Genomic DNA, 12068 nt, shown 5'->3' with positions numbered 1-12068 from the left:
CCGGCTACTCCGGGCGGGGGGCGCCGCCACTGACCTTGGGCGGGCGGCCGAGGGGGCGCGGGGCCGAACCGCCGCAGCTCGCACCCCGCTCCCACCTGTGTCCCCTCCATGGCGCCGCCGTCCGGGGCCCGACCCTCCCGCCGTGTCTCACCGACGGCTTGAGACGTCGCGGGCTCTCCCTTCGCGCCGCGGGCGCCGTTCCCACGACACCTGATGCCTCCGGGCGCTTCGGGGCTCGGTTCACCTGCGGCCGCGGCGCGCGGAGCGGGAAGCGGGGCGCCGGCTAGTGAGCGTGGGGGCGGCCTTCTGTCCGCGGCCGGTGAGCAGCCCTAGAAGCCTCTGAGGCTCAGCTCATCCTGGGGCCCGACGTGAGCCCGGTGGTCAGGAGCCGCCGCCTTTGGCATCCTCCCTCCTCCGGCCGATTGAACCCGTGACCCTCCGCCGCAGCGCTCCGCTCCCTTCCACGCCCTTTCTGGAGCCGTCTTTCAGGACTTGCGGCGAAGAAGGCCACCTGAAGGACCCCGGCGGTGTCACCGTTCTCTGGGCTCCTCTCCCTTCACTCCCCTCCCTGTATCAGTAAGGTGACCCGCTCCACCCTCCTCGGGTTTCTCGGGCTGGCCGGGAGCTGCGGACCCGGGAGGTGCGAGTGCGTGGGTTCCCGGCTTCCACTCTCTGCTCGCGGGGGTAAAAGAGACAGGCTGGAGGTAAAGTGCCTGGAAGCGGGTGAGCGCGCAGTCCTCTCCTTCAGCTTTCTATTCTAAGTTTTTTGTTTTTTTTTAATTTTTATTTATTTATTATTATTGGGGGGGCTGTGTTGGGTCTTCGTTGCTGCACGCGGGCTTTCTCTAGTTGCGGTGAGCGGGGGCTACTCTTTGTTGCAGTGCACGGGCTTCTCATTGTAGTGGCTTCTCTTGTTGCAGAGCACGGGCTCTAGGCACGCAGGCTTCAGTAGTTGTGGCTCGCGGGCTCTAGAGCGCAGTCTCAGTAGCTGTGGCGCATGGGCTTAATTGCTCCGCGGCATGTGGGATCTTCCCAGACCAGGCATCGAACCCGTGTCCACTGCATTGGCAGGCAGATTCTTATCCACTGTGCCACCAGGGAAGCCCTATTCTAAGTTTTGTATACAAAGAAATCAGGAAGGGTAAGATTTTTCAAGCATGAGCCTTGTACGCTCTCTAGGCCTTCCAGTTTGGGAGAATTGCTATGAAATTAGTGGACTGTTGACTAGACTCTTCTAGACTGGATCCCGGGTCTGAAAAAGCCCTGGGAAAGCTCTTAAAACAAATGTGACTGGAAACACTCGAAGTAAAGTTTCTTTGCTTGGCCAGACTTCGGTCAGGCTCCTGAAACTTTCTCTTAGGCTCACATGTGTACTTTCTTGTAAAATCCGCTTTTGGCAAGAACCCTGCTAAGTCAGTCTAACTAGAACCACTCCACGCCCCTCCCACCCCTCCAAGATGTGATCAGGTTCCTCATCCTTCACCACTCCCCAGGTGATGTCTGATCATCCTGGCCCTTTTTCAGCAAGAATCCTGCAAGGTCAGTGTAGCCAAAACTCCCCTTAGCCCTATTGTGTTCTTTGAGTAATTTTCCATCCATTGACCCCTACCCTGCAAATTCTCACTTGCCCATGCTATATTAGGGGTTGAGCCCCATCTCTCTCCTCCACTGTAAAATCCCATGGCAGCGGTCCTTATAACTATCAGAATGGCCACTTTAATAAGTGTCATTGAATATTTATTTAAGAGTAGATCTCCAACCATAACTTTTTTTTCATAAATTCTTTTTTTTTTTTAAATTAAACTCATCAGGAATAGATCAGGAACTTTGATTACTTTTAATGACAACCAATTTGGATTTGTTTTCATTGATTTCCTTCTTTCTTTCTTTTTTGGCCATGGGCAAGTTTGTAAAGGTCACTGAATTTCCATAACAGGTAATTTCTCAAATTATATCAAGAGCTTTTAGATATTTTACAAAACCTTTTCCAAATCCTAAGCCAGGATAATTGGTGTGGCTACTTTATAAATGGGAATATCTTTTCTTGCAATGGGGTACAAGAATCTTATGCTGTTCATAAACCTGAATTCCAAGTGCTGTGAACAAGGTAGTCAAAAGTGTATAATTGGCACATTCAAACCTCAGGTGCAATTTGGAAAATGTAATTTAATCTCTTATGCCCATATGCCTCCACATGATTTAATACTATCTCCTTACTATAACAGTGATGGTGGGAGTTTGTAATGCTTGATTGTTAAGGAACAATCTGAACTTTAGAAAGGTTTGCAGGCATAAGTGATGGCCCTAGTTAGAGCTGAGTTAAGTAGACTGGTGAATAGAAAAAGCCAGGCGTCAGACAGCTGGGGGCCCACATTCTCTTCTATGACACCTACTGCCTGACCTCAGGGAATTACTTAACCTCTCCACCTTCCCGTTTCCTTCCGGGTATAATTTGCCTAAAAAATGGAATGATGAATTTTAATTAATTGGATGCATGTAAAGCCCCCATTACTATGCCTGGCATATTTTTGGAAAATCTAAATTAATGAAAAAATCAACCGTGTTCATGGATTGCAAGACTCAGTATTATTAAGATGTCAGTCCTCACCAAGTTCATTTATAGATTCAACCCAATCTCAATCAAAATTCCAGCAAGCTGCTTTATACATATTGACAAGCTAATTCTAAATTTCTATGGAAATGCAAAGAACCTAGAATAACCAAAGCAATTTTTAAAAATAAGGGCAGGAGACTTCCTTGGTGGCGCAGTGTTTAAGACTCCATGCTCCCAATGCAGGGGACCTGGGTTCGATCCCTGGTCAGGGAACTAGATCCCACATACGTGCCGCCAACTAAGGAGCCAGTGAGCCACAACTAAGGGGCCAGCGAGCCGCCACTAAGGAACCTACCTGCTGCAACTAAGACCTGGCACAACCAAATAAATAAGTTAATTAAATAAATAAATATAAAAATAAGGACAAAATTGGAGGATTTACCCTACCTGATTTCAAGACTTATTATAAAGCTCTTTAAGCATGACAGCTTGGTGTTTATGAAAAGAGACATATAAAAATAAAATGGAATGGAACAGACTAGCGGGTCCAGAAATAGATTCCTACATATATACAGTCAATTGATTTTTGACAAAGGTGCCAAAACAATATAAAGGGGAAAATTAAACCTCGACAATCAACATAATGATATTATTGGCTCAAAGCAATATACTGACATCAAGTCAAAAGAAAGACAGGAAACCTTGACATGCAGAGTCAAAAATTAAGGTCAACATTTCTGGAATCATGACAGGAACATATTAGAAACAGTCAATATCTAAGCAGTCCATCTTGCTTGTATTTTTTGTCATGTTATAAATTGTGTTATTGAGTACTTTTACTAATAACATAAATAGTAATATGTTTAATATATACTTATATAATTAATTTTAGTATATATGTATATGATTAATAATTATATAAATAGAATACGTTGTGCTAATCCTGTGGATGGTATTTCAAGAAATGACATTTTGCAAGCAAAATAGCTTCATAAATTGGTGATTTCAACATATTTCTATGTAACACTATTGATCTTGCTAGGAGATCCAAGCGTTACGTTGTTTGAATATTATCTAATCCTGTGTGCTGCATTTTCCAGATCACTGAAGTATATAGTTCTTTGTAAAACAGACCAAATATTTTCATTGTGAAAACAGTAAATGAGCTTATAAAAAGCAACATATGCCCTAATGCCCAATCTGATAATACTTTTGGAAGCACTTTTAACAGCTGAACCAACATCAAATACAGAATAAGAGGAATTTTCTCTCATTTGTCACAAAACAAAGATCAAATCTATTGGATAAGACTATTAATGTTTTATGTGTTTTAAATTGTCATTTGGGCTTCCCTGGTGGCGCAGTGGTTGAGAATCCACCTGCCAATGCAGGGGACACTTGTTCGAGCCCCGGTCCGGGAAGATCCCACATGCCACAGAGCAGCTAAGCCCGTGCGCCACAACTACTGGGCCTGCGCTCTAGAGTCCGTGAGCCACAACTACTGAAGCCTGCGCGCCTAGAGCCCATGCTCCACAACGGGAGAGGCCACCGCAATGAGAAGCCCGCACACCGCAACGAAGAGAAGCCCCTGCTCGTCACAACTAGAGAAAAGCCCGTACGTAGCAACGAAGACCCAACACGGCCAAAAATAAATAAATTTATTTAAATAAAAAAGAATGATCCTAAAACAAATAAAATAAGTCATTTGAAGAATAACTTTTAAAATATTAAATATTTTTACGTTTTATCTTTAAAATTGATTTTTATTTAGAATTTATTTTGCATTAATGCTTCCCTCTTTTAATGATTTTTATTATGAAATATCTATAACAGGTAGCATATAACTGAAATATACCATCTTGTCCAATATATTGGTTCATAAAAATAATAAAAGACACTTTTATTATTATATTTTTTAAAACAGAAAGAAACTTCTGGAACTTTTAGTATAACCCTATAATAATAATAAATTGCTTATTATGTTTACTCATTATATTTTAAAAACATGTAAAAAAAGTTATGAAAAATGCAAAATAAGTTATTATTTCAGGAATTCCTGTTTTTTTTTCTTTTTGTTCCTGAATCTCAAAGATTGATTTCTTTTGGGAATTTGGAAACACTACTACAATAACCAATGAATCCCTACAGCATTCTTGGTAACTGATGGATGGAAGAGAGCTTTTTTCACATCTTTATCTTCTTGCCATCTCAAAAATCCTGTCTGTTTCAAAGTAACATAGGGCAGCTGAGAGTCTTAGGTAGCATGAGTATTAAGTCATGCTTGTGTCAATCCAAAATATTTCTTACCTTTCTTTTTACATCTGTGCCACTCATCTTCTTTACCCCTTAATTCCTCCTCTTTTCAATACGTATATATTCAAGTATTTCTTGAGGACCTCCTAAATTCTAGTAAGAGTATTAGGTACTATGGATAGGAATATGAATAAAACACACTTCTGGCTCTTAAAGATCTTGAAGTCTAGAAGACAATTTTTTTTAACTGAGAAAATTTCAAATACAGAAAAGTACAAAAAAATATTAATCTCACTCAATATCCTCAAATGCAACAAATTTTACATTTTATTTTGTTTCCAGTCTTTTTATCTTATAAGAAATAAAACATTGTAAAATTAACAATCCCTCCCCTAATGGAACCTTCTGTCACGAATTGGTATGAATCATCTCAATAGTTCATTTGTAATATTTTTCTTACATACATGTACCCATAATAAACAGAAATAGTTTATGCATGTTTTTGTTCACAAAGATGGCACTGCTCTGCACAGTCTTCAACATTTACCTCACCATTTTGGTTCTGAGCTATATCCATTCAAGTTTATTTTAGCACTTTTATGGCAATTTATTGACTACACCATAGCATTCTATCCATTTCCCTACTAATGGACATTTAGGTTGTTTCCATCTTTTGCCATTACAAAAACATTCTGTAGTGAACATCTGTGAACCATTTCCTCACGCACATGTGTAAGTGTTCCTCTAGGGTAAATATCCAGGAGTAGAATTGCTGGATTATAGGATATATACATTTTCAGTTTTAATAGCTACTGCTAAATTACTCCCCAAAGTGCTTGTTCCAAATTATTTAATGAACAGTACATGGTGCACCTTCTATATGGCAAACATAGATTTAGGCACTGGGGATGCAGCAATGAAAAAGAAAGAAACTTCTGACCTTGTAGAGTTTAGAGTTTAGCGGGCAAAAACAATCAATGACTATAATGAGTAAATTATAGAGTGTTTTAGAAGGTGATAAATACTATCAGAAAAAAATCAACCAGAGAAAAGGGGATGAGGAGAAGTTGCCATTTTAAATATGGTGGCGGTAGGCCTCACTGAGAAGTTAACGTTTTAGCAAAAACATGAAGGAGATCTGGTTTAAGTGTTCCAGGCAGAGGGAACAGCCAGTGCGGATCAGGAGCCTGCCTAGTGTATTCGAGTAACCCAAGGAGGCCAGTGTGCCTGCAGAGGTGTGAGCCACAGGCAAGAGTGGTAGGAAATGAGCCTAGTAACAGAGGCCAGGTTAAGCTGGATCTTGTAGGCCATTGCAAGGACTTTGGACTTTGGCTTTTACACAGAGTGAAATGGGAGCCTTTGGAGGGTTTTGAACAGATTGGCATGATTTGACTTATGTTTTACGAGTGTATCCCTCTGATTGCAGTGTCGAAAATATATCCCAAAAGGATGAAAGATGGAAGCAAAGGAGTCAAAGGATGACTCTTGGGTTTTTGCCTGAGTAACCATAAAAATGGAGTGGCCATCAATTCAGGTGAAGACAGCAGGATGAGCAGGTAAGTGGAGAGAATCAGGAGTTCAGTTTTGAACATGTGTTTGAGATGTCTATTAAGTGCTTCGCAGACTGTCCGTTGGAGGCGACTTGATTTGGTTTTGTTTCCATTTCTCTCACAGACTGATGCTTATGTGAAATACAGTACAAATAAATTGCTAGAAAATGCAATAAAGACATTTAGAATACAAACCAGTTTTGTTCATATGTAACATAAAACAGTTACTCTATTAAAAATGCTAGAAAGTCTTTAAGCGTTTTCAATTTCTGTACTTCTTTTGTTGTAGACAAGTAGCAAACATTTCGTGGAGGGGTAAACTAGTAACAAATATTTCCTGGCTGGTTCTGATCTGAGGGGCACACTTTGGATAACTCTGTGTTAGACATCTGAGTGGAAATGTCTAGCAGACAGTTGAGTATTCAAACCTATCTTTAACTGTCACCAAATGGCGGAGGCAATGTCTATCATTCACTTTGAGCAGAATTTCAGATAATGTTAATTCAACAACTGTTCATTGAGCATGTACCATGTTTGAGGCACTGTGCTGGCCTTTTTAATGGCAGTACTGTGGGGAAGGAACAGATTAAGATCTGTGGGTAGTCTGGATAGGCTAATAATCTGGCATCCCTTCATACTAATATTCTTTAAAATTTTATTTTACCATATATCTAGTGGAAATAGGGAAAAACTGATTTCCGCTAACAAACATGTATACTCTTTCTGTACATTTGGAATAACGTATTAAACACAATTTTCTAAACTAGTTATTTCTAAATAAATTGTTATTGGGAACATATTGAACTGTTCAAAATTTAAATATTAAAACTGGCTGAACTCAGGGGTGGCAACATTGCCTTTTGTTTTAAACCTTGTAATTTGTACCCCCATATGGCAAAAATATTCAACATACATTTTATTTCAAATCTGAAACTGGCTACTTGGTTGAGGGAAGCATCAATTTTATCTCTCTCCTGGTATGTACAAAGTCCCCTGTGGAAACCTGAACTAATTGACAACGTATTTCCAATTCACTACGGTGAAGTTTCATCTCTTTTGAAGAATGCCATTTACGGCAGCAGTGTGGTTGCCCTTTATTGACTTGCCTCTGAGGGAAGCATTATTATCCCAGATTTTGCAGATGTAAAACAGAGGTATAGAGAGTTTAACAGCTTGTCTGATGTTACTTATCCAGAAAGTGACAAATTTAGGCTCCAACATAATTTTCTAACTTTAAGGACAGTATTATTTAAAGTGTCCTAATGGTAATAATCATTATACATGTAGAACTGATATTTCACTGGCTCTTTTTTTTTTTTAAATATGTATCACTTAATTAATTAATTATTTATTTACTTTTGGCTGCATTGGATCTTCGTTGCTCTGTGCAGGCTTTCTGCAGTTGAGGCGAGCCCTCGGAGGCTACTCTTCGTTGTGGCGTGCAGTCTTCTCATTGTGGTGGCTTCTCTTGTTGAGAAGCACGGGCTCTAAGCACACGGGCTTCAGTAGTTGTGGTGTGTGGGCTCAGTAGTTGTGGCTCACGGGCTCTAGAGTGCAGGCTCAGTAGCTGTGGCACACGGGCTTAGTTGCTCCACAGCATGTGAGATCTTCCCGGACCAGGGCTCGATCCCGTGTCCCCTGCATTGGCAGGCGAATTCTTAACCACTGCGCCACCAGGGAAGTCCCCCCATTTTTTTTTTTTTTTTTTTTTTTTTTTTTTGCGGTACGCGGGCCTTTCACTGTTGTGGCCTCTCCCGTTGCGGAGCACAGGCTCCAGACACGCAGGCTCAGTGGCCATGGCTCACGGGCCTAGCCGCTCCGCGACATGTGGGATCTTCCCGGACCGGGGCACGAACCCGTGTGCCCTGCATCGGCAAGCAGACTCTCAACCACTGCGCCACCAGGGAAGCCCCCCCCTCCCCGCCATTTCTTATTGAAGTTTTAGTTCATGTTTTTTTCTAGAATTGCCACAATTGGTCCTCTCCTCCAATAGCTAACGCTTTGTTCCCAGGTCAGACTTTTTTGTCTATTTTCTCATTTCTGAAGCTGAGTTCTCTTCTGGGATGCTCCTCAGTTCCTCATGTAGTAGATTATGATAGTTTCCCTAAGCACTGTGCAAACATGTCATAATCCCAGCAACTTGGGGCTCAAACAGAGACACTTCCTTCTCTCCCACCCTCTCTCGCTCCCGGGCATACTGTTGCAGACAAACAAAAGGCATGAAGACTCCTATTCAGGGTCCTCAAGCCCTAGTTTCTGAACTCTTATTAAAAAAAATTCTTAAAAGGGGTGAGGGAGTCAAGCACTAAAGTAATAAATAGTAAAAAGCCGTCTCATATTTAATTTGTCAGATTACCCTTCTGTAAACCCAATCTAAAACTTATCAAGATGTCCTTAAATCATCAGAGAAGTATCTTCAGTAACACCTTCTTGACTCATTACATTTCCACCCAACTAATAAAACTAAAAATAATTTTAAAATATCTTCAAATTTCAGGCAAATTTAACTCAGCATCCCCTGGAAGAGCATAGAAGTGTTCACTACCCACCATGGGGATGTTTTGTTTCTGACCACTCCCGTGAAAGAACAGATGTTGGGTCATTCATTTATAATTTGAATTTTTAAAATGAAGAAATTACTAAACATTTTCCATTTGATTTCTAACTTTCTTGGTATCGGGATTTATGACTCATTCCTCCAAATGGACATCCCTTTGTTGTGTCTGTAAGGATGATTTGGTTTGTCATCCAGATCACAAGGGCATAATATTACTTCCTTAAATCTGACTGCAATGGATTATGAATCTTTTTAAGAAAAGGAAATTCTTTGGAAGAATACAAAGAAAATTTTTTTAGAGAGCTTTTTCTAGATTTGCTATCAAGAACAGTCAATCAATTAAATGATTCAACATATATTAAATACCCATGTCAGATACTGTGCTAAACAATGGAGTTAGAAAGGAATGAGACACCATCCCTGCCCTAAAATCCAGTGGGGGGGACCTCCATATCAACAAGCCATTGCAATACAGTGTAATACTTGCTATAATGGAAAAACAGAGAAAAAAATGACTAATTCTGTTGGGTGTCTGGATGGCTTTCAGAGAGGATGATATTTGAGTTGGGTCTTGAAAAATAACTAGGAGCTCACCAAATAATGAAGATGAAGGAAGGCATTAGAGGTTGAGGTAGACGTAGAAGTAGATGCACAGCTGTTAAAGGGCAAGGCATCTTTAAGGAGCAGTCAAGGGCTCTGCATAACCAGAGCTCCACCACCTCTCATCCTGGGACACTCAAACTCCTGGGCCTGTGCAGCAGAATGCCAGGAGCTGTGGAAAGTCACAGGATGAGCATGTCACAGCTGCCTGGGACTTCTTTGAGTTTATTCAATTTTATGTCAATTTTAGTTAATAGTAATTTTAGACATTTTTCCCCAGTTTATTGAGATATAATTGAATAAGGATTTTAGACATATTAAAAAATGAAAACAAACGTGAACACATTGTGGAGCAGAATACAAAAACCTCATGAATTCTTTGTATGAAACAAATATATCTCAGTTGCAGAAGTCTATTTCAAGCTGTAACCCCTCTTACTATCAGCCTATTATGAACCGCCAGCCCCTATGGTTTCATGCCTCTCGGCTCTTAAGGGGTTCAGTTGAGAAACACCACGCTAAAACGTGGGTTGAGTTGAGGCGAGAGGCAGGAAGTGAGGTTAGAAACATAACTCATTATCTTCCAGATGTCTTTAAGGTATCCTTCAGAACCCTATTTGTACAGGGTTTCATATGCCAGATTGAAATATGTAAACAGGGTGATAACAGGATTGAATCTCTGTTTCAGAACACTCCATGGCACCGTAGCAAATAAATTAGAGAGGAAGAGGCGGAACAAGTCAGGAGACCATTATTACCAACTAAAATAAGTCAGAGGCAGTGAAAATCGCTAAGAAGAAATGAATTATTTGAGATAGAATTTAGAAAAGGAAAATGACAGGATTTAGTAACATGTTGACTGTGGGTGGTAGGAATCATGGATGACTCAGATTTCTTGCTTTGCAAAATAATGGACAGTGGATACTATTACCTAAGGTAGAAAACAAAGAAGTTAAAAAAGTTTCCCAAAGATACCTGAAAGACACGTGAAAGATAATAAGTTGATTTTTGCTTCTGTGAAACTGTGATACCTCTGGGATAGTAATTATTCATTCAGTATCTTTATTCACTTATTCACTCAATATCTTTACTTAGCAACTACTAAACACCATGAACTAAGCTAGACATGTTTGGATATATCCAAGAAATTCAGTGGAATTTCAAGACTGGAACTTAAGAGATGTACTAGGCTGAGAGTATAGAAATGGAAGTCTCCGATCTGTTTGGAGGATGGTTAAAGCTAAGGGGAATAGCTATGATGCCACCAGGAGAGTGCAAAGAGTAAGAAAAGAAGACTTCAGGGCTGAGGCCAGGGGAAAACCTTTCAGTGTCAGAAAGTGGAAGAGCCTGGGAAAAGGTTTTCACAATGTCACAATAATAAATCCTCCTCCCAGTTTTATTTTTTTAATGATTTCTTTAGTAAAATTTATTAGTATTTTGCAAGCACAAATTCTTCAGATATTTGAAAGAATGTACATGATCTTCCTACACACCATGTAAAATCATCTTATTTAGGGTCATTAAATTTCAGATATGTTATGAATCTATAAGCCTATTGCCAAATATTTTCGTTTAAATTGGGTGTAAAAAATTAATTGAGACCAATTACAGCAGTCAATTGAATTACTTTATTAAATTCTTCCAGATTACAAATTAGGCAGTTTTAATTATTTTGTAAAGGAGGGGAGGGAGATGAGCTTGACTGTAAGAATCCCATAGGACCCATAATCATAGATAAAATTAATTTTTGTTTTGCTGAGGGATTTAATCTTCTTACCTGAGATTCATACTGCCAGTTTGTCTCAAACTCTATACAAAAGTTATATTAGCAAGAAAAAAATGTAACACATTAAAAGTTCTAGGATATCACGACACCCAATCAGGCCGGATTTTCTCTCAGACGGGAGTCTAGGGCAGGCTCCTGGGACGGCCCCGGGTAGTAGCTGGGGTAAACAGAGCAGCAGCCCTGAATCTTTATCTCACCCTCACTCTCTGCTGCTGGAGACCACACCCTAGAAGGGTTTTCCTTTGATTACGGTTGCTCTCGGTGCGAAGCATGGACCAAGCCTAACGGCCCTGGAGTCAGGCCAGGCTGCAGCCCTCGATACAACTCCCTTGCTAGGGGGAAACTGGGGACTTAGTTCCAGTTCGTGTCAGCATCATAGCAACCAATCACAAGCCTGCTCTGGAAGAGACTGTTAGGAAGCGGGCATTTTATTGGTGAGGCTGCTTTGTCAATCTCAGCAGAGGACTAGCCTCTTTTCTCTTAGCAACGGATGCGTCACGGCAACAGTCTGCCGGGGGAACTGCAGTTTGTGTTCTTGGGACTTGTTTTTCTGTGAGAGGAGAATAAAAATCCCATCTCCAGCTCCCGAAGGAATTTTTCTCCAGGGTATTGCAAAGAGGCTTCTTTTCAACTCAGTTTAGCAGTATCAGGTAAGGGGAGCTCTGAGTGGGAAAGGAGGCTTGGAAAACAAGTATTTCACTTAATCTTTCAAAGGCGTTTGCAACGCTCGCTGTGCCAGCGAGGTACTAGATGCAGTGAAGACTACAA

General features: G+C 40.8%; 1 protein-coding gene across 1 annotated transcript in view; it reads left to right on the top strand.

Annotated features, from left to right (window-relative positions):
• The first annotated feature begins 213 nt into the window (after window positions 1–213).
• WDR63 (WD repeat domain 63) overlaps window positions 214–12068 on the top strand; it is a 94292-nt gene continuing 82437 nt past the window's right edge. The window contains exon 1 of the mRNA XM_029226986.1: window positions 214–319. Within this exon, the coding sequence (XP_029082819.1) occupies window positions 214–319 (106 nt within the window). The remainder of the gene's footprint in view (window positions 320–12068) is intronic.

This window comes from Monodon monoceros, unplaced genomic scaffold, assembly GCF_005190385.1.
Source record: "Monodon monoceros isolate NGI ecotype Baffin Bay Population unplaced genomic scaffold, NGI_Narwhal_1 Super_Scaffold_18, whole genome shotgun sequence".
Taxonomy (NCBI): Eukaryota; Metazoa; Chordata; class Mammalia; order Artiodactyla; family Monodontidae; genus Monodon; species Monodon monoceros.
This window is presented reverse-complemented; position numbering and strand designations above follow the sequence as displayed.